This window comes from Ursus americanus, chromosome 9 (genome assembly GCF_024610735.1).
Source record: "Ursus americanus isolate L20-20 chromosome 9, mUrsAme1.1.p, whole genome shotgun sequence".
Lineage (NCBI taxonomy): Eukaryota > Metazoa > Chordata > Mammalia > Carnivora > Ursidae > Ursus > Ursus americanus.
In genome coordinates, this window is record NC_142135.1 from 79049576 (window position 1) to 79074369 (window position 24794).

At 36.6% G+C, this 24794-nt stretch overlaps 1 protein-coding gene across 2 annotated transcripts in view; it reads right to left on the minus strand.

Moving 5' to 3' along the window:
• Positions 1 to 2561: 2561 nt before the first annotated feature.
• UBE2V2 (ubiquitin conjugating enzyme E2 V2) overlaps positions 2562 to 24794 on the minus strand; it is a 60921-nt gene continuing 38688 nt past the window's right edge. For both annotated transcript variants that reach the window (XM_087864883.1, XM_045789106.2), the window contains one exon: positions 2562 to 15810. In XM_087864883.1, coding sequence (XP_087721009.1) covers positions 15664 to 15810 — 147 coding nt within the window. In that variant the 3' untranslated portion in view covers positions 2562 to 15663. The remainder of the gene's footprint in view (positions 15811 to 24794) is intronic.

Below are 24794 nucleotides of genomic sequence, written 5' to 3' on the forward strand. Positions count from 1 at the left end.
GTTAAGTGAAATAAGTCATACAAAGAAAGACAAATACATGATTTCATGTTTATGTGGAATCTAAAAAACAAAACAAACAACAGAAACAGACTCATAAATACAGAGAACAAACTAGTAGTTGCCAGAAAGGAGAGAGTGGGAGGGATGGGTGATACAGGTGAAGGGGATTAAGAGGTACAAACGTCCAGTTATAAATAATAAGTCCTGCAGATGAAAAGTACAGCATAGTGAATATAGTCAATAATATTGTAATAACTTTGCAAGGTGACAGATGGTAACTAAACTTATTGTGCTGAGCATTTCATTACTACATCATACACCTGAAACTAACATAATATTGTATGTCAACTATACTTCAATGAAAATTAATTAAAATATAAAATTTTAACGGATTACAGATTTGAACATATTATATGACACCACAAAATCCCTAGAAGAAAATAGAGGTGGTAATCTCCTCAACATTACTGTTGGCAAAGAGTTTTTGTATTTGGCTCCAAAAGCTAAGACAACAAAAGGAAAAATAAACAAGTGAGACTACAACATACTAAAAGCCTTCTGCACGGCAAAGGAACCCATCAACAAAATGAAAAGGCAACCTATAGAATAGGAGAAAATATTCGCAAATCATATATCTGGTAAGGGGTTAACATGCTAAATACATAAACAACTCATACAGCTCAATACCAAAAATAATAATAATAACATCCAGTTAAAAATGGGCAGAGAATCTGAACAGAAATTTTTCCAAAGAAGACATACAGGTAGCCAAAAGACACATGAAAAGATGTTCAATACCATTTAATCATCAGGAAAATACAAATCAAACCACAGTGAGTTAACACCTCATACCTGTTAAAATGGTTATCTTTAAGACAAGAGAAAACAGGTGTTGGTGAGAATGTGGAGAAAAAGGAACCCTCATGCACTGTTGGTGGGAATGCAAACTGGTGCAGCCACTGTGGGAAACAGTATGGAGGTTCCTCAAAAAATTAAAAATAGAACTACCATATGATCCACAAATTCCACTTCTGGGTATGCCTTCAAAGGAAACAAAAACATTAATTCAAAAAGATACCTGCACCCCCATGCCCATCGAAGCGTTATTTACAATATCTAAGACACAGAAACAACCTAAGTACCATCAATAAATGAACTGCTAAAATGTGTGGGGGAAATACACACACACACACACTCACATAGACACAGTGGAATATTATTCAGCCATAAAAAAGGAAATACTGCCATTTCCAACAATATGGATAGACCTAGAAGGTTATACGCTAAGTGAAGTCAGTCAGACAAAGATACCTTATGACCTCACTTTTTGTGGAATCAAAAAAAAAAAAACACAAAAAACTTTATATACAGAGAATGGATTGATGGTTTGCCAAAATGAGTAAAGATGATAAAAAGGTACAATTTTCTTTTTCTTTTTTAAAAGATTTTATTTATTTATTCGACAGAGATAGAGACAGCCAGCGAGAGAGGGAACACAAGCAGGGGGAGTGGGAGAGGAAGAAGCAGGCTCATAGCGGAGGAGCCTGATGTGGGGCTCGATCCCAGAATGCCGGGATCACGCCCTGAGCCGAAGGCAGACGCTTAACCGCTGTGCCACCCAGGCGCCCCAAAAGGTACAATTTTCTAGTTACAAAATAAATAAATTGTGGGGATGCCATACATAGTGGAGACTAGTTAATAATACTATATTGTATATTTGAATGTTGCTAAGAGTAGATCTTGAAAGTTCTCACAAGAAAAAAAATGTAAGTATGTGTGGTGACAGATATTAACTAGACTTACTGTGGTGATCATTTCACAATATACACATATATCGAATCATCACATTGTACACCTGAAACGAATGTTACATGTCAATTATATCTCAATTATTAAAAATTATTATGTTAGTTTTGACAATAACTTGGCTATGTAGGACCCATGTTATTTCTTTTAAAGATTTTATTTATTTGTCAGGGAGGAACACAAAGGTAGGGGAAGCAGCAGGCAGAGGGCAAAGCAGGCTCCCTGCTGAGCACGGAGCCTGATGCAGGACTTGATCCCAGGACCCTGGGATCATGACCTAAGCCAAGGCAGACGCTTAACTGACTAAGCCACCCAGGCTTCCCTTAAGAAGTATTTAGAGGTAAATGTTAGAATGTCTGTATCTTTAAAATACTTCAATACAAACATAGAGCTTTGAAAAAGAGGAGGGTCAGTTGCAAAAATAATTGTAAAAATGTGAGTATAAATGGCCCAAGTTTCAAAAATCATGCTCCAGCGTCAAGAATTATACTTAACTGGACAAAAAGATGCATGGACACAGAAGCTTTAATCTAAAGAGGCCTCCCTATAAGCACCCCTCCCACCCACCCGAAGTGCTAAATAAAAATTTCTCTAACTTAAAGTAAAACATCAACTTTAAGTGATTCCCTAATATAATTTTAGAGAAACTTTTAGGTTTGTTATACCAATGTTCAGAATCACTAAAGACAGGGATTAGATGATTTGAATTATAACAAAGTATTTCAGAGTAATCACAACTCAGGCAACATGGAATGTTGATTTCCATACTGTTGTCTTTATTGCAGGTGCTTCATTTTCACATCCTACACTGGAATTATTTCCTTAGTACAGTAATAAATATCCTTTGTTCTAAGCACGTTATCTAACAAATAAGGAAGCAAAGATTAATGTTTGGGAGAGAGGAATTAAACTTCAGTTAATACTAACAACTAACTTATTTCATATGACTTAATAAGCCTGCTGTGGCTGACAGTGCTGGTCATTAATTAGGAATAATATAAAGGCAACTAATGAAAAGTAGTAAAGGGCTTAGTTAGATTCTTAGGGATAGCAAATCAATCTAATTAAGATACAAATGGGTTAGACCTACACAGAACACATAATTTCTCTTCAAGGAGCCTAGAACAGAGGAAAAAAATATTGCAGACACACAATCAATATACAAAAATCAGTTGTAGCAATTAATCTGAAAATGAAATTGAGAACAATTCCATTCACAATAGCATCAAAAATAGTAACATACATAGGTATAAACTTAAAATAATAAGTGCAAGACTTGTATACTACGAAGAAAGACAACCATCAAACACTGCTGAAAGAAATCAAAGAAGATGTAGATAAATAAAGTCACCCCATGTTCATGGGTTGGAAGATTTAATATTGTTAAAACAGAAATACTTCCCAAAAGCAATCTGCAGATTCAATCCAATCGCTATCAAAATTTCAACTTTTTTTTTTCCCACAAGAATGAACAAGCTGGTGTTAAAAGTCATATGGAAATGCAAAGGACCCAGAACAGCCCACTCTTGAAAAGAACAAAACTGGAGGACTCACAATCCTTGATTTCAAAACCTATTGCAAAGTTACGGGAATCAAGACAGTGAAGTATTGACATTAAAGCTAGACTTGCAGATTGATGGAAGAGAACTGAAAGTCCAGAAATAAACTCACACATATATGGTAAACTGATTTTTGACAAGGGTTCCAAGACCATTCAACAAATGATGCCATAACTGTATATCAACATGCAAAAGAATGAATTTGGACCCCTTCCTCACATTATATTCAAAAACTAACTCAAACCAATCAAAGACCTAAATGTGAAAGCTAAAAATATAAAATTTGTAGAAGAAAACATAGATATAAATCTTTACTACTGTATCAGTCAAGACTAGATTGATCGATTGATCAATAGACATAGGCAGATAGACACAACACAGAGACAGACAGATTTATTAAGGAATTCGTTCAACCAACTGTGGGGCTGGCCAGTCTGAAATGTGTAGGGCAGCCTGGCAGGCTGGCAGTCTGCAAATTCGGGCAGGACTTGATGCAGAATTTGTTCTCCTCCTGGAAACCTCAGGTCTACTCCCATTCTTGAGGGTGGTCCCCTTTACTTAAAGTCAAGGGACTGTAGATGTTGCCTGTATCTGTGTCTACATCTATAAAGTATCTTAAGAGGAACATCCAGATCAGGGACTAATTAAATAACTGGTTACTACAGCCTAGCCAAGTTGACACAAAACCAACCATCATAATGACCTTGGACTAGGCAACGATTTCTTAGATGCATCAAAGTACAAGCAGTCAAAGGAAAAAAAGAAAAAGAAAAATTGGACTGCATAAAAATTAAAAATTTTTGTGCACCAAAGAATACTGTCAAGAGAGAGGAAAGATAATACAAAGAATGGGTTGCAAACCATGTGTCTGATAAGGATCTAGTATCCAAAATATATAAGAACTCTTACAACTCAACAATAAAACAACAACGAACCCAATTTTAACAAAGGGCAAAAGACTTGAATAGACATTTCTCTAAAGAAAATATACACATCTTGTAAAAAAAAAATGCTCAGCATCATTAGTGATTAGTAAAAACCACACTGAACTCCCACTTTATATCCATCAGGATTGCTAGAATCAAAAACAAATAAGCGTTGGCAAGGACGTGGAGAAAACAGAACCCCCATACACTGCTGGTAGGGATGTAAGATGACACAGCCACTTTAGAAAATATCCAGGCAGTTCCGCCAAAATGATTAAACAGAGCTACCTTATGACTCAACAATTCTACTCCTAGGTATCTACCAAAGAGAAATGAAAACATTTGTCCATGCAAAAACTTGTACACAAATATTCGTAATAGCGTTACATCCAAAAACTGGAAATAGCTCAAATGTCCATCATTCCGGAAATGCTCTGGAATTAGATAGTGGTGACAGTTGCGCAATCTTGAGGATATATTTTAAAACACTGAATTGTACACTGCTAAACGGTGAATTATATGGCATGTAATTTATTTTTTCTTTTTAAGATATTATTTGACAGAGAGGGGGCAGTGAGAGAGGGAACACAATCAGGGGGAGTGGGAGAGGAAGAAGCAGGCTCCCAGTGGAGCATGGACGCTGATGAGGGCTCGATCCCAGAACGCTGGGATCATGACCTGAGCCGAAGGCAGACGCTTAACGACTGAGGCACCCAGGAGACCCTGTGGTTTGTAATTTATATCTCAATTTAAAAAGAAATAGAAATGAAAAGCTCAGGAAATGTAGATCACTCCCAGCTATTCTGGCTTCAGGCCCAGCACTGTCAGGGCTGGAACGGAGTGGTCCTAGTAAAGTAGCAGAACGACACTGCAGCGTTGTCCAACATAGCTTCCACTCCAGCCAGCACCCTCACTGGGTGCAGGAACTAATCATGCTTAGGAGAGAGGACCTGACCAGATTGTCTGTCAGTCAGCACACTCTAAGAGAGCACTACTGGGCAGTGTTCCATACCATGTTAGCTCAAGGGTAGACTGGCTTCATCAATATGTCCAACCTCTACCTAGAGATGCAGGTCAAATATCTGTATTTCAGGTGGGCCAGTAAAGTGTGCGCCAATACCTGTGTGGGATGAATGCATCAGTGAACTACACCAACAATACCCAGTTCATGACAGAAAAAGAAAGCAAACCATCATAAATATCTATTAATGGTGACATGACCATGAAAAGGGCAGGTGGAAAGAGAAGTGGAGCTGGGTTTCAGAGGCAACAGGAACCAGAATTGAATACCACACCCTCCTCTCTGTCCATCTGTTATGTCTGTCTCTGTGGGCCAACCTGTCCTCTGATGGGCTTCATCCTTACAGTGAGAATGGCAGTCTACACTACGTCCTCTCCCTCATCCCACACACATTTGCCCCCAGGAAAATGAACACTGTCCACTTCTCACATGAAAGGAAAGAGGTGGACAATGGTTGTCTACCACACTGCCTTTCAAAATTCCTTTCAAATTATACATAGTTCATTAAAACTTCAATCCAGGCTGGAACATAAATATTTAGAAAGTGAGCTGATGACAGTTCTGGAAGTCATCATGGCGTTTTTATTTGCACTTTTACTCTTTGCTTAGAGGCAACAATTCAGAAAACTAGTGTATTTGGTAACAATGACAGGCATAATTTTCAGTGATGAAAATACTTTCTACAGATGCCTGGGTGGCTCAGTCGGTTAAGCATCTGCCTTCAGCTCGGGTCATGATCCCAGGGTCCTGGGATGGAGTCCTGCATCCGGCTCCTTGCTCAGCAGAGAGCCTGCTTCTCCGCCTGCCTGCCATTCCCCCTGCTTGTGCTCTCTCTGACAAATAAATAAAACCTTTAAAAAATGAAGGTGGCTCATGTCACTGCTCCTCATCTTTGCTTCTAGCAAGACACACCTTCAACATCGCTGACTCTTGACAAATAGCTGACTTTTCCCTTGTCCAGGGAACACATCTAAACCAATGGTGATCATATTTAGAGCCATCATTATTACATGAGTAATGTTTCTCAAAAGAAATGGTCTCAGAATTAGAAAATAGTCATATCCACGCACAGGTGCTAACAGGGAGGCTGTAGATAAAATAGCAACACAACCTTAGAAAGAGAAATGTCTGTAGTGCTTACAACATTTTAAGAGACATCGTACCTAACTCCACAACATTATGTGCTGAAGTTCAGAACTAGAAAGGAATTAAAATAAAGATCGAATAGACAACATTGCAGGTAACCTTAAAATCACACTTTACATAATAAACTATTAAATATTTATTACATAATTATTTGTAACTAATATGTATCAATTTACCCTGGTCAATTAAAAACATTTGAGAAATAGAGTTTAAAAAAAAAAAACCCTCAACAGTTCTTGTAGTAACTGAAGCAGCCCCTCTTTTCACTTTTTCCCTCTTCCACTGCAAGCTGGCATTCCTGTGACCTCACGCAGCGGTTTGCTTCTTACCACCCTGACCCTTTCACTCAATGGTTATGCCAACGCCGGACATGTGAGGCTGGCCACGCTGCTGGGCAGCACACACTCCATGCTAGTGAGGACTGCGCTGTATCACAGCAAGCCACTTTGTCGCTCACTCCAGGAAAATAATGCCTCCACCTGCAAGCTTTTACTTTACTACAGTTTGTTAGAGGAAAAAAGTAATAGGAGATGAACATTTTAATTGAGATAAGATTTGAACTTGGCCGTAACATGATACTTGAAATCTTTGTTTTGCAAAACTGAGTGGCCATGTGTCTGGAACAGGGGTGACGAGATTCCCAGGCTTGGTAAAAGAACTAGTATTAACAGGGGATGAAGGTTTGGATTCTGTGAGGCAGTGTTCAGAAATGCCCATCCCACCAGGGGGAGGGAGTAGCTATGCAAATAAATTCAAGACCAGAGCAATGTGGGCATACACCAATGGTGGGTCCATGGAGACCAGAGATGCAGTGAGGGGATGGGGGGCTGGAGGCACAGAAATATCACTGTCTGCACAGGAAATGCCAAGGACAGCAGTCGCAGTAAAACTAATTTATATACAGCCTAGATAGGAACATTTGAAAGAAAATTAACCTTCATGATGTAGCAATGTCAAATTTAGATACCTGGGGTAGAATCACCCCTCCACCCTAGACCCACACAATCACATGATTTGACATATCTCAAGTATGGGGCTGGTGAAGAACACCAGAGGAATTAACAGCAGAGGGCCAGAAAAGTAAGCAAGAAGGGAGAATTTGGAAAGACAATCAGCACACATGAGGACTCCTCCATGCAACTGCCCTTGCTCCTCTGTATAGAGAGAATGAGTTTACGCACCCAAAACATGGTTACTCAACAGTGTCTGCTATATGCTACATACTCCTCCATTACTTGCCCCCAAAACATTGTTTATTAGACCTTTTGGTACTGAAAGTGTGGTCCACCAACCAGGAGACATCACTGGGAATTTAAGAAATACTAAACCTTAGGGCCTATCCCAGATGTACTGAATTTAAATCATTTGAACAACCCCCGACTCAGATGCCATTAAAATCTGAGCAGCACTTCTCTATACCACTAAATTAAATCCTTCCAGACTGCACACTATACACAAATAAAACTATGATTCTTTGTGCCCCCACAAGACCACACTGTAAATGACTGAAAAATCAGCCAACTTGGCACTGAAGGGATTTCAGAACTTGTCTACTCCAACTTCCTTTTCATGGGTCAGGAAACTACTCCAGAGAATATGTGGGCTATCTAAAGTCTAAGTTATTCTTCAATGACAGTATAACCCTTTAATAATTCACAGGTTACCAAACACCAGGATGAGCAAATCAGTATGCAGGTGTGGTTTATATTCTCTTTAAAAGACATGCTCTCAATCATAGTATGTGTAGCTGTTCAAGAACCTTAGAAATTCAGTCCCGAGAAGATAGATGTCTCTTATGAATGTCCCCCAAAGGCCAACACTTCACCTCTCTTGGCATTTGTCACTAAATAAATTGCCTATTTGCCCATCTCTAAGGCCCAGTAGGTTGTAACCATGAGAAGATGCCGTGTGACACTCACCACTGTATATACATGCCTGGTGGACTGCATGAACCTAACACACTCTTGTTGAATTAATGAATTAATATAACCAAATAAAACCAATTAACCAAAATCAGACAACTGTTAGTGGTGAAGACAGTATTAAAAGCCAGTCTTTTAACACCTGGCAGGTATATCAGGGGCAAATATTATTAATTTAATCCACATTTTAACTTTGACTAGATAAAAAACAATCAAATAAACATTTACTGAGGTCTTAACCTATCCGGGAATTATAATATATACAACTCCAGGGAGGCAAGGATGAGCAAGAAGAAAGCCCTACTGTTGAGATTTCCTTGGAGGCACCACATACTGACATTTACTACAGTAGACTTTTTTGCGGAGTAAGGGAGTTCTACAACTTGGGTGACTTCAATGTGGTTCCATTCAAGAGTGAAGATGATTAGTGGAAGAGGCAAATTTGAAATGTAATCTTTTCCTTTAATCATGTTTCTTAGCACATACATTCACTTTATGTAGGTTGCATATATGAAATTTTCTACTGGAATGTAGTTGAAATAGTGGGGCCTTCAACCCAAGTTACACAAGCTTTCTTTTGCACTACAAGTACGTTACTTCTTGCCAATGGAACTCATTGTAAAAACCTGCTGATGCCAAAACAGCTGTGCCCACCCAGACGTGGATCTGCCAGGCCCACCACACCCAGGAGCAGGACAGGGGGAAGGGATCCTCTGGCCAGTGTCAGAGGTGCCTGGCATGCCAGGGCTAACATCCAGAAGCCCATCTATTTACCTTCAACCATGACCAGAAATTAAATTCATTCAGAATGCACAAGCAGCTTAATAAAGCACACATAACCTCATATAACTTCTTGAAAAATCAGCCCACACTTTCCACAGTAGAGACTTAATGCAAACGCATATTTTAACCTCAAGATTTAATGCTTAGATCAGTAACATTTTTAAATGCTACCACTTATTGATCACTCTGTATCAGAAAGTAATTAAAACATTCATATTATTTCATGAAACCACAACTCTGGGTAAACATGGACTTTACAGAAGAAAGTGAAGATTACAGAAGCTAACTTGCCCAAAGTCATAGGGCATACTGGCAAAATACTATTCACCCCAGGATTTGCACTGGCTTCCTCTCTACTGCTCTTCTCCGTTTACCAATAATACTAGCCTGTTCACCTTAGAACCTTATTGCTAATGGGCACTTAGGCTCTACCAGAAAGGAGAGCTCCTCCTGCCAACATGATCATTCACTCAATAACCAAGAAGTGACCATAACTTATATTTATGTATGAACTCCGTATTATCATCTATAGTCATGTATAATAAGTGGCATTCCACAAGGATTTAACACAGGGAGGTCTTGAAAACAAGTATTCCAATGTGTTTGGTAAAAAGAACTTAGTGAAGTTTTCATGACATAAAAAGTTACCTCATTTCTGGAGTCATGATTGCAACAATTTCTAATCCAAATAAATAATTCTAACATTTCTTTGCACCCAAATACACTTGTTTTCAAAAGGCAGTATTTTTAATAATCTTAAGTATCTCAAATAAGAAAACATCCAATTTTTTATTTTTAGTTTCAAAAAATATACTTTGGAAGTATGTTATTTAAAATACATTTATAGATAACTTTACAACTTTATTGTGATGACCACGGCCACCGTAACTGGCTGCCAGGACATCAACTCTCAGAATTTAAAGCCAAAAACATCAACACGAGGACAAGCAGGACAACAGAGGTAGGTTGAGAAAAAGATCTACAATCAGAGTGGTAAAGAAGTTAGGAAGGAAACAGATTTCAAACATTAACAGAGGTGATGAACAAAGGGCACGTGGTAGGAAGGAGTCAGAGTACACCAACTGATGCAGCTGGTGAAACAATCTCCAAAGAGTATTCTTCAAATTCATGGTTAATGCTGATTTCAAAGGAAGAGGATGGAGGGGATCACATCCGGAATGATGGGGAAGAAGAAAACTGACGGTGCCTAAAAGAGTTGCAAGGAAAAATCCACTCAGCAGGACAGAAGAGAACTGGTCACAAGAACAGAGGTGACCATGAGCTGGTGGAAAGGGAGATTCACCAGAGAATCATGGCACAGTAGTCAAAACAGAGAGGGAGGGGCCTTTTTAACTGCAGTTTATATTTTAAAACAATACATGTATTCAGCAACCATTACACCACTGGGCTTGGGGATCATACCATTTAGCCTGAAGACATCATTGATTAAAATGTGTTACCCTGGAAACTAGTAATACACTGTATGTTAACAAAGTTGAATTTAAATGAAATTTTTTAAAAAGGGGAAAATGTTACCCTAAATTAAAATGTTATCATCACCAATTATAAATAATTTTTATTCCTATACAGGACCACAATGACAGTAAAGTCTGTAATTCTTCATAATCAAGGGTTTAAGACAACTGTAGTCTCAAAGTGGAATCAAAGACTCACGAGTTCTTTGCAAGAACTGTCTGGCTAATAGAAAAGAGCAGTAGGGGATTTAATACAGAACTGTATTTACACCAAACGAAGGTCAGATAACAGAGCAAAGATGTTTCTGTAGCAGTTTGGCAAGAGAAAAAAGGTAAGAAAACTTGGGATCCAGCAGCACACCATAGTAGAGACACGGCAAAAAAGGGGGGGGAAAGCCAAAAGGAGACGACACCAAATTTACATTTCAAGCAGATTAAATAAAACATCCTCAATTCTAAATTATTTTACATTTTAATTACTCTGTAGTTGAATGTAATTTACTTTATAATTTTATAAAGGCCCAAGAGCGTAAGTTTATACATTTGCATTAGTACAGTTTTATGCATTAAACAATGTTTTAACAAAAATAATTCAAAACAATACCGAGTCTACAAGTACTATGTTTCTCCTTAAAGTCCATACATTACTCAAGATTAAGAAATCTAGGCATTTAGGTATTTTACTTTTCTTGTGTACTCAACTATTTTCACTTGAGTATTCCAAGTGAAGAAAAATCTATCACCCACTTTAAATTATCTGGAGTTTTTAAAATTATAGCAATAGAAAGATAATTTATGATAAGCCAAACATCTGACAATCATTACTTGGCCAATGTGGCTTGAAAAGGAGTAAAACAATAACACACTTCTTTGTCAGTTATCAATTTACTTTTTTTCCTCTATCAAAGGCTGCTAAACTACAATTCATCCCACCCTTGTATAATAACGCGTTTACAATTACCGTGCTTGTTGATTGTAAAAGGAGTCGTCTTTGGACCCCCAAAAATGACATTAATTATCGTAACAAATTTTACTATATTTTAATATGAGGATATCCTGCTAAAAAATCTCGTATTATATTGTAAATTTTCCAGGTTACTTTGTTATCTACTGTTTTTTTAAAAGCGATTATATTACATGAAGAATATACACTCAATTGTTAACAGTGCTTCTTTATAATCTTTGCACAAAGTATTTTAAAAAATTATCCAACTACTGCACTGAACAAACTAGTTTTTACTTTCAACTCAGTAATCTGCTTCTTTACTGACCACAGGTTTCTCATTACTATTGGATTCTTAGTGCCAACTATTAGTCTTCCTTTGGGGGTAAAATATTAACTTCACTTTTGTATAATTCCTTGGCTGTAAAAACTTCCAGATAAACAGCTGCTCATTATTGAACCAGGACAAGATAAAAGAATTCACACAAGTCTACATTCAGCAGCCAATGGATCACTGAACGAACCTTACATGTTATTTGGTTATTCATTTTAGAAAGAATGATTCCTGGAACCTTTTTAAGTTAAGAAAGTGAGATCTATCTGGCTTTGATCGTTGATTTCCTAATGAACTTGCAAAACTTGTGGGTCAGTCTTACAGACCAAACCTCTTCACATCCACTGGTTTTTTTAATCATGTACTCACTCCATGAGTTTCCAAAACTCCCTTATTCCACAAAATGATGGTTTTGACGTCATTTCTGTATCACCAAATACCTTCAAATTTTTCTCTCAGAAAATGCATATGGCATATCTTTTATTTTCAATGTTCCACTACACTTTTAAAATAACATTTTCAGTGTGAACTATGGTAAGATTTCCATCCACTCTTAATATAACTTCTATAAGGCATATTAACTTTAGCATAGAAGATATTTTATTTCCATACATTTCCTGCTTTTTAGTAAACACAGTACTGGTGGGAATTAACTGCCAATGCTCCTATCAATTCTGTAATACACTGCATCCATTCCTTTTTATAATGTTTCTGTTTTATATACAAAATACATATACCTTCCAGAACTATGAGAATTGGAATCTTTTTGTGAAAAAAACCAAAAATCAATCAAGTTGATACTGGAAAATTACATTGATACTTATCAGAAAAGTAAAATCAGTGCCTTTTAAATCCTTCCCAGCAATGAACAATACTATGATTCTACACACAGGTCTAAAAACTGTATTTTTAAAATGAAATCGGGGGAGGGGGATATCTTAAATACCTATCAAATCCCATTATTCATTACACTAGACTTTATCATTAGTACTTATATTCTTTAAACTGTATGCAAGAACACAGTCATGTGTTCATTAAACGGGTTAACACAGTTCTGACCAAAATCTGCAATTCCATGATGCACCTACCATAACCACCCAAAGCGATACATACACATCAAATCTATTAAGGATAATGCACTAATATTTTCCATCTGTCTCCTCTAAATTTTCAAAACAATATTAATTTCACACGTATTTATCAATAAATAAATATATATAGGGAAATATTTAAATCAATGAATTGACATTAATCCAGACTAATTAACCACCTGTGAATAAAACTAATGTATTCTCCAAGCACTTACTCAAATTGAAGTGATAAATTCTTTTAAAAGGATAATTTGAAATTATGAATTTCTTCTGTATTACACCCAAAAACCTCAAATGTCATTATCCTTACAAATGTTCCAAAATTCTGAAAACACTTAACCCATAACAAATGTCATCACTTAAAAATAATAGAAAAAATATGTTAAAACCAGCAATTCTGAAAATTTGTCCTAAAACCATTAAAGCATAACATTGACCTAATAGGACAAGAATTTCATTTTTGTAATCTTTATTAAATTTGTTGATTATCCCCTAGTGTTGCAACTGCTAGCGTTTTAAACAAATTTCGAAGGCAATTTTACAGTTCACTCAATACCATAAACTCCTATAACCTTAGCCACTTTAGAAAACAAAGGAAAAATTGCTTCAAAAACACGGTCTTAGAAATGTTACTATAATTAAGAGCAGCTCTATATTAGCTCCTTCTATAATCAACCAGTGTGTTTTAGATTGCCATGTATATCTTGATTGTGACATGCAAAATGGATTCTGCTTTAGAAACTGTTTAACTGGCATGCAGATTTCTGCAGATATCCATAGTCCCAAAAACAAAACAGGAAAAAAACACCCTCAGGCCGACTCAGACAACATATACTTGGGGAAGAACCCTTCACAATAGTGGATATGGGAAAAGGAAAGAGGACAAGAAATCAAGGTACCCAGATTCTCAGCCCACCAATATAATTTAACATTCAAATGGTTATTAGCTACACTGTATGACAAGACACATTTCCAAAGTGGAAAAAAACGTTGTTAGACTGATTTAGACTACCAGTCATGGTCTTACATACAAGGTCACTGTAACTCAGGTTAATCCTCAACCATTTAAAATTTTTAAGAATGTAGTCCAAGATAATAATTCATTTCAAACCTACTTTGATAAATCACACATGCACTAATTTGTGGGTATATAATTTCTATGTGTCATCTGAAAGCATTTTAAACATCTTTGATAATTAGAAACAGCCATGTTGAAATTAGTAAATTTAGACAAACTGTCACTAACTTTCATGTATTATTAACCAAGAAAAAGTAGCTCAGAGCTTTAACTGTGAATGACTTGATAAAAACATGTCAGGGCATCTTTGAGAAATTTGTCCTTGTTACCTGACCACCTTTCTATTTTCTTCAGGGAATTCATAAGAAAAGAGCATTTTTAACAAAGCAGTATACCCAGTGCTTTGAAATGAAAAACACTGAGTCATTTTGGTAAAGGCAGAACATAAATGAGCTTTCAATTAAGAATTACTATTTGCCAAAGTGGAGGTTAAGTGAAATTGGATAAAATTAATCCCAATTACTAAGTATCAGAAGCACTGGGGGAAGAAATGTCACAGAAAAAAAGAGTAATAAAGAAAAAATGGAATGTGTATCTGGATAATTTGTAATTTATAATTCTATAAGAATTGCTAGAATTCAAACACTTTTAAATAATATTTCTGGTAAACCAAAATTCAAAATATAATACCTGGGATTCCTCTTTCTCCAGAGAAGAAATTAAACTAATTAATTTGTTCTCTGAAATACTCTGCAAATTCCAATTCGCAAGAAGTATACAAAATAGGATAATAATAAAAGGTGTTTATAGATGAATAGCTACCGTAATTCCAATTTTTTCTACCTCAGCAAGGTACTGTACATATACCACATCAATGTAATAGAAATGGCACAGTTTCTGAGGACACGTTCCACATTTTATTTACATTTTAAGACTAACTTTAATCTCAAAATCACATATCCATACACCTATTTCCTTTTTGTTGATTTCACTTAAATGCATGGTTTGTCAAACAAAGACTGTAAACAAATATTTACCATGTCTGTTACATGTAACACACAGGAACGGCTTTTAACAGAAATTCATCGACCTCCCCCACAACATTTTTTATTATAAATACAGGTATCAAAACAATCTTGAACATATTTTTGATACTACTAGTAGTCAGCACCCACACCGCTTCAAAAATTAACACAATTTGTGACAATATTCATTGTACCTGCTACTTTAGACAATTTCAACTGAAGCTCTTTCACTAAGCAAGATGGATAAAGCATGCCATTTCTGTTTTTCCTTCTTGAGATTTTACTTTTCAGAAACACACATGCTTCCACAGCATCTGACTCTTCTCTCCATGTTTTCATCTTGTAAACCTGAATTCTATTTTGAGTACTCCAGGTTTATGCTTAAATGATAGTGCCTTAACAAGAGAAAAAAAATTGTGCTGCATTTTTCCTCCTGTAACCTGAAAACATAATGGTGTACATATATTAAATATATTCTTACAAATGTCCAGGTCATGTTTACCAGCTGGAATTCTTTTACTTAATGTGTGGGTATTTTGCATTGTGATATTTAATCAAGACATTAACATGAGTAGAAGGTTGTTGATTTAAGACAAGTTTGAGAACCACTAAAATTAATTGTTGTATGTTTGTCCTTCTGGTGGCTGTGGAAGCTTCATATTTTCTTTGGACATCATTAGACGTCTTAGCTCTTGAAGTACAACTTTAATGCTATATGAATTTTGCCATTTTGCTAACACTGGTATGCTCCGTGCATCCACCTGAAATGGAGGGAAAAAAGCAAAATTAACTACAGTTTAAAGTACTATGGCACCAATTTATTAAACATACCTTAATGAGAAGCAGTGCCTTTAAAATTCATAGCCTGGCTCTACTTTCACAAAAGAGAACATTATAAAGCTACAGGTTCATATCATACTTAGGAAAAATAGTGCTTCTGTAACAGATATTTCCTAAAAATGTGTGTCTTGTGTGTATGTGTGCTTTTCTATATCACAATAAACATGTAGTGAACTTTGGACATCAGAAATAAACGTTACATTAAATAACTACGTTGTAAACGTATTTGCCAATTGCTTCTTGATGAGGTAAGGTCTGAAAGGTTCCTCTCCATTTCCAATGCCACTACCCAGAATATGGGCAATTATCTTCACTGAGGTTTAGGAAAAAGCTGTGAACCTGACTTGTGCTTTTCAACTTTTCTTACCAGTGTTTTCTCTGCAGCACAATACTGAACAAACCTTCCATTGTAGAAGATGGATAGAATGGGACTGACTGACATCTTATTCCCAGATAACTGACATCATTTGACCTGTTTGGCAGTTCCTGGAAAACCCCACTCACAGGGTTTTTCTTTATCTGACCTCAAAATTCACCACTGAGTACTGCTTATTCCTCCTCCCACCCACATCCATACCTACCCCAGGCATTTGTCAAAAATAATCAGTGTCAATTGTTTTAACATCTCTGCTGCCTGAGTAGACAATACAAACAGGAAGTTGATCAAAATATTTCAGAGGAAAAATTGGGAAATGAGATGTCCACAGGGACCTTGAAAAGTTCCAACATATCCCTGAGAATCTAGAAGACCACACATGTACAGGGTTGTGCACAGGGTTGTGGCTGACCCTAACACATAAAAAAGATTACAACCAAGTGGGATTTATCCCAGAACAGCAAGTTTGGCTCAAGATTTTAAAAGTCAGTCAATATAATACACCATATATTAATAGAGAACAAAAACCGTAATTATTTCAATAAACACAAAAAGGCATTTGACAAAAATCCAACAACTTTTCATGATAAAAAAAACACTTAACAAACCAGGAATAAAAGGGAACTTCCTCAGCCTGAAAAAGGGCATCTATAAAAGCCTACAGCTATTTTCATACTTAATCATCACTGCTACTCAACATGGCACTGGAGGTTCCAGCCAGGCAATCAGACAAGAAAATGAAATAAGAGGCATCAGACTACAAAGAATGAATAGATCAATCTCCATCTGCAGATGGCATGATCTTATATAGAGAAAATCCTAAGGTATCCATTAAAAAAACTAGCAGAGCTAATAAATAGAGTAAAGCTGCAAGATACAGAATCAATTTATAAAAACCATGTCAATATACTTGCAATAAACAATCTAAAAATAAAATTAAGAAAACAATGCCATTTACAATTGGATAAGAATAAAATGCACAGGTATAAATTTAGCAAAAGAAGTGTAGGCCTGATATAAGGAAAACTATAAAATATTGTTGAAAACTTAGACCTGAATAAATGGAAAGACCTCCCCTATCCATGGATCAGAAGACCTAATATTGCTAGGATGACAATACTTCCTCAAAGTGGTCTACAGATGTAATAAAGTCCCTACCAAAATTTCAACTGCCTGGCATTTTTTGTTTTGTGTTTTTGTAGAAACGAACAAGGTTATCCTAAAATTCATATGGATACAAGGAACAAAGAAGAGCCAAAATATTATGAAAAACAACAAAGTTTTTCCAATTTTAAAACTTACTACAATGGTACAGTTATCAAGAAGGATGGTTCTGACATAAGGAACAACATTGGACCAATGGACTACAACTAAGAGCAGAAAAGTAAATCCATGCATATATGGACAACTAACCTTTTGACAAAGGTGCCAGAGAAACATACACAATGGGAAAAGGATAGTCCCTTCAATAAATGTTATTGGGATAACTGGATATCCATAAGCAAAGGAATGAAGCTGAGCCCTTAATTCACATCATACATGAAGACTAACTCAAAATAGATCACAGATCTAACTTAAGAGCTTAAGTAATTTAAAAAAAAAACTCTCAGAAGAAAACAGGAGTAAATCTTCATGACATGGGATTTGGAAATGGTTTCTTAAATATCTTATGCCTAGAGGGCATTCAACAAAAGAAAAAGTAGATAAATTGGCTATATCAAAACTTAAAATTTTTCATTGCAAACCACACCCTCAAGAAAGCATAGACAACCCACAGAATGGGAAAAAAATTCTTGCAAATCATATATTTGATGATGTGTTCCTGTTCTGTATAAAGAACTCTTACAACTCAATAATAAAAAGCCAAATATCTCTCAATATACACTGTTGGAAAGAATGCAAAATGTTATGTTCACTTTGAAAAACAGTGTGGCTATACCTCAAAAAGTTAAACATATAGTCAGTCACCATATGATCCAGCAATTCCATTCCTAGGTATACACCCAAGAGAAATGAAAATATTTGCCCATACAACCTTTGTACACAAATGTTCACAGTAGCAATATCCATGATAGCCAAAAAAGCAGAAAAACCCCAAATGTCTATCAGGTGATGAATGGATAAACAAAATGTGATATATCCATATAATGAAATTATTATTCAGCAATCAAAAGCAATAAAGTACTGATATATGCTACAACATTGATGAACCTTGAAAATACTTGTTCAGCTAAAGAAGCTAGTTACAAAAAAGCACATACAATATGACTCCATTTATATGAAAGTCCAGAACAGGCAAATCAATAAAAACAGAAAGATCAGCAGTTGTTTAGGGCATGGGAAGGTGGGATAAAAAGTGACAATTAAACTAACGGGTGTGGGGTTTCCTTTGAGAGGGACAAAAATGTTCTAAAACTGGATTGTGGTAATGGGTCCACAAACCTGTGAATACTAACAAACACTGAATTATATGCACTTTGAATGAACTGTACGGTATGCAAATTGTATCACAATAAACTGCTTAAAATAGAGGAGAAAGATAATTTTTAAATAATTCTCTTGTAAGTAACTGAAATGATAAGAAGAATATTATAACGTTAAGATGTAAAGTGCTTACTCTGATGCTTTAACTTATGGAGTAGCAAGCCCCTTAGCTTATTTTAAGTAGACTCCATTAAGTAGACTCTTATTTTAAGTAAACTCTTGTAAACAAGAGTTTACAAGTGGAGAAAATATCAAGCTCTTTTCAAATAAAAAACAAACACTTCCAGCTGTAAAGTTACATGATAGTTAAATAAACATAAGTGATTGCAAATCCTGTGAACTACCAACGGAGTACACACACACACACACACACACACACACACACACACAAAGGGGGGGAGATGAAGAGAGAGGAGGGAGAAAAGAGCATGGGAAAATAAATATCGTATCAGAACAAATCTGCCTCTTATCATTCTATAATATACAATAACCTCCAAAACTTGAGACCTCACAGCATAAAGAACTATAATTTACACTTTACAGTGCTAACCACCCACAGGGAATAAGTCTGTCCTATATTAAATAAATATAAACCAAAATTACTAAAGCAACACCCATAATTCACCAGGTACTTAAATAACCTCAAAATATATAAAATTATCCTGGTATATCATCACGAACAGTCAATGTGAGATTACAGCTATGTTACTTACTAGTTATGAAAGTAATACTTTAAATTCTTAAATATCGATCAAGAGAAAAACTGATGTCCAGTGTATTCACCCTACCTCTAACCCTCTACACACTCATCTACACTCTCATAATTAAAATCAGTATTTCTTTTTCTGATTTCAAATCCCCATTCCAGATTGACAACATGAAGTGTTAGTGAGAATGTATGGTCACAGGGTACTGTTACACACAGCTAGCAAGACAGACATGGATACAGTTCTGTGGAGAGTAAGCTGACAATATTTAATCAAGGTGAAGGCAAGCCCCACACCTCAGCAGACATTCCACTTCTAGGTGAATGCCCTGGAGCAGTGCTACTCAAAGTATGTTCCATGGAATGATGCCAGGCCTTGAATTAATTTTCTGCTGGTGCAGCACAAGATAAACACAGAAATTGCAAGTGTTTGAAGAGTTCTATGATAATTTGACAGAGATATTTTTATTTAAAAAATCCAAGCTTGTATTTTATCCTTTTCATTTCATTTTCTTAGTAATTTTTATTGTATCTTACAAAGGTACTGATCTATCACATATTGGAACCAACAAACCAAGCAACCAACACCCAAATCTTGAGAAGCACTGCCTTAGGGTAAAAGAATACATGAATACAAGAATGTCCACAGTAGCAATCTTTTCAGTGAAAACTGAAAACAGTCTAAATGCCCAGCAAGTGAAACAACGAAAAAGAACAATCTAATTTAAATAACTCAACATGGGTGAAGCTCAAAAATCACTGGCAAAAGTGATACAATACAGAAGTATATACACACATACATAGTAGAAGCACAATGATCATGCTCAGTAACGATAAACACAAATTCAAGATGAGACGACCTCTAAGGAAAGTGAAGGGGAAACTGGGGAAAGGTACACAGAGTTAACTATTTATAATATAGTCTTTCTTTAAAAAAATAAAAATAAAAATAAGGGCTATTACAAATAAGACCAACATGTTAAAATTTGACAAGGGAAAATGGAGGATGTTGGTTATATCATTTTCTAAAACTTGTCTATATGTTAAAAATATTTCTTTTAAAAAACACCAAAAATGAGGGCGCCTAGATGGCTCAGTTGGTGAAGCATCTGCCTTCCGCTCAGGTCATGATCCTGGGTTCCTGGGATCCAGCCTGCAACGGGCTTCCTGCTCAGCAGGGAATCTCTTTCTCCCTCTCCCTCTGCCCCACCCCCTGCTTGTGCGCGTGCGCGCGCTCTCTCCCTCTCTCAAATAACAGACACTAAAAATGAGTATGCTGTTGTTCTAGGGTGGACTGTTCTGTATATATCTATGAGGAGCATCTGGTCCTGTGTGTCATTCAAAGCTCTTGTTTCTCTGATGACTTTCTGCTTAGATGATCTACCTATTGCTGAGAGTGGAGTGTTGAGGTCCCCTACTATTAACATGTTTTTATCTATATGTCTCTTTATTCTGGTTAACAGTTGGCTTATGTAGTAGGCTGCTCCCGTTGGGTGCATAGATATTTATAGTTGTTAGATCCTCTTGTTGGATACACCCTTTAAGAATAATATAGTGTCCTTCTGTATCTCTAACTACAGTCTTTAGCTCAAAATCTAATTTGTCTGAAATGAGAATTGCTACCCCAGATTTCTTTTGAGGTCTGTTGGCATGAAAAATGGTTCTCCATCCCTTCACTTTCAGTCTGGATGTATCTTTAGGTTCAAAATGAATCTCTTGTAGACAGCAAATGGACGGGTCATGTCTTTTTATCCAGTCTGCAACCCTGTTGCATTTATGGGAGCATTAAGGCCATTCATATTGAGAGTGATTATTGAGAGATACGATTTTAATGTCATCATGTTGCCTGTGAAGTCCTTGTTTCTATGGATTGCCTCTGTAAATTTCTGTTCCATATCACTCTTGGGGTCTTTCCCCTTTTATAGAATCCCCCCCCCCGTTGATATTTCTTGTAGGGCTGGCTTGGTGGTCACATATTCTTTCAGTTTCTGCCGGTCTTGGAAGCTCCTTGTCTCTCCATCCATTCTGAATGACAGCCTTGCTGGATGAAGTATCCTTGGTTGCATGTTCTTCTCATTTAGTACCCTGAATATGTCTTGTCAGCCCTTTCTGGCTTGCCAGGTCTCTACAGACAGATCTGACATTATTCTGATGTTGTTCCCTCTGTACGTAAGGAATCTCTTCCCCTCACCGCTTTAAAGATTGTTTCCTTGGATCTAAGATTTGTGAATTGTACTATTATATGTCGTGCTGTTGGTCTGTTCTCATTCATCTTGGGAGGGGTCCTCTCTGCCTCTTGGACACGAATGCTTGTTTCCTTCCCCAGATTAGGGAAGTTCTCAGCTACAATTTATTCAAATACCTCTTCTAGACCTCTCTCTCTCCACCCCCTCGGGGATCCCTATAATTCTAGCATTGGAATGTTTCATTGAGTCAGTAATCTCCCGTAGCTTTTTTTCTTGAGAAAGGGAGTTTTTTCCCCATGTTCTCTTTCTTTCTTTTCTATCATCTCATCCTCTAATGCACTAATTCGTTCTTCTGCCTCGTTTACCCTGGCAGTCAGCACATCCAGTTTAGGCTGTATTTCACTCACAGAATTTTTAATTTACGCCAGACAAAAGAATACTCATTCTTTCCGAATGCACATGGAACTTTCTCCAGAATAAACCATACACTGTGTCACAAAACAGGTCTCAACCAATACCAAACACTGAGATTATTCCCTGCATGTACTCAGACCAAAATGCTTTGAACTGGAACTCAATCACAAGGAAAAAGTTGGAAGAAACTTAAACACTTGGAAACTAAGAACCATCCTGCTTAAGAATGACTGGGTAAACCAGGAAATTAAAGAGGAACTTAAGCAATTTATGGAAACAAATGAGAACGAAAACACATCAGTCCAAAACCTATGGGACACTGCAAAGTTGGTCCTAAGAGGGAAATACATAGCCATCCAAGTCTCACTCAAAAGAACAGAAAAATCTAAAACGCAGTCCTTATACTCACACCTTAAATAGCTGGAGGTGGAACAAAAGAAGAGGCCTAAGCCACACACAAAAAGACAACTGATTAAGATTAAAGCAGAGATCAATCGATTAGAAACCAGAAATACAGTAAAGCAGATCAAAACTAGAAGCTGGTTCTTTGAAAGAATTAATAAGATCCATAAGACACTGGCCAGACTTATTCAAAAGAATAGAGAAAGGACCCAAATTAATAACATTATGAATGAAAGGGGAGAGATCACAACTAACACCAAGGAAATAGAAACAATCATTAGAAACTATTATCACAACTATATGCCAATAAACTAAGCAACCTGTTAGAAACGGATGCCTTCCTGGAAACCTATAAACTACCAAGACTGAAACAGGAAAAGATTATCTAAATAGACTGATTAACATTGAAGACATTGAAGTAGTGATCAAAAAACTCCCAAAAAACAAGGTCCAGGGCCTGGATTCCCTAGGGAATTCTACCAAACATTCAAAGAAGAAATAATACCTATTCTCCTGAAGCTGTTTCAAAAAACAGAAACAGAATGAAAACTTCCAAACTTGTTCTATGAGGCCAGCATTACCTTGACCCCCAAGCCAGGCAAAGACCCCATCAAAAAGGAGAATTACAGACCGATATCCCTGATGAATATGGACGCCAAAATTCTCAACAAAATCCTAACTAATAGGATCCAACAGTACATTAAAAGGATTACCCACCACGACCAAGTGGGATTCATCCCCGGGATGCAAGGGTGGTTCAACACTCGCAAATCGATCAGTGTGATAGATCATATCAACAAGAAAAGAGTCAAGAACCATATGATCCTCTCAATTGATGCAGAAAAAGCATTTGACAAAATACAGCATCCTTTCCTGATTAAAACCCTTCAGAGTGTAGGGATAGAGGGTACATTTCTCAATTTCATAAAAACCATCTACGAAAAGCCTACAGCGAATATCATTCTCAATGGGGAAAAGCTGAAAGCCTTTCCCTTAAGATCAGAAACACGACAAGGATGCCCACTCTCGCCATTATTATTCAACATAGTACTAGAAGTCCTTGCAACAGCAATCAGACAACAAAAAGGGATAAAAGGTATTCAAATTGGCAAAGAAGAAGTCAAACTCTCCTTCTTCGCAGGTGACATGATACTTTATATAGGGAAAACCCAAAAGACTCCACCCCCAAATTACTAGAACTCATACAACAATTCAGTAATGTGGCAGGATACAAAATCAGTGCTCAGAAATCAGTTGCATTTCTATACACGAACAATGAGACTGAAGAAAGAGAAATCAGGGAATTGATCCCATTTACAATAGTACCAAAAACCGTAAGATATCTCGGAATAAACTTAACCAGAGAGGTAAAGGATCTATACTGTAGAAACTACAGAACACTGATGAAAGACACTGAAGAAGACACAAAAAGATGGGAAAACATTCCATGCTCATGGATCGGAAGAATAAACATAGTTAAAATGTCTATGCTACCCAGAGCAATCTACACTTTCAACGCCATCCCAATCAAAACACCAATGACATTTTCAAAGTGCTTGAACAAACAATCCTAAAATTTGTGTGGATCCAGAAAAGACCCCGAATCGCCAAGGAAATGTTAAAAAAGAAAAACAAAGCAGGGGCATCACATTGCCTGATTTTAAGCTATATTACAAAGCTGTGATCATAAAGACAGCATGGTACTGGCACAAAAACAGACACACAGACCAATGGAAAAGAATACAGACTCCAGAAATAGATCCTTGGCTCTATGGTCAACTAATCTTTGACAAAGCAGGAAAAAACATCCAATGGAAAAAGGACAGTCTCTTCAATAAATGGTGCTGGAAAAACTGGACAGCTATATACAGAAAAATGAAACTTAACCACTCTCTCACACCATACACAAAAATAAACTCCAAATGGATGAAAGACCTCGATGTGAGACAGGAATCCATCAAAATCATAGAGGAGAACATAGGCTACAACCTCTTTGACATCGGCCACAGCAACTTCTTCATGACACGTCTCCAAAGGCAAGGGAAACAAAAGAAAAAATGAACTTTTGGGACTTCATCAAGATAAGAAGCTTCTGCACAGCCAAGGAAACAGTCAAAAAAAACTAAGAGGCAGCCCACGGAATGGGAGAAGATATTTGCAAATGATACTACAGGCAAAAGACTGGTATCCAAGATCCACAAAGAACTTCTCAAACTCAATACACGAGAAACAAATAATCAAATCAAAAAATGGGCAGAAGATATGAACAGACACTTTTCCAATGATGACATACAAATGGCTAACAAACCCATGAAAAAACGTTCACAATCATTAGCC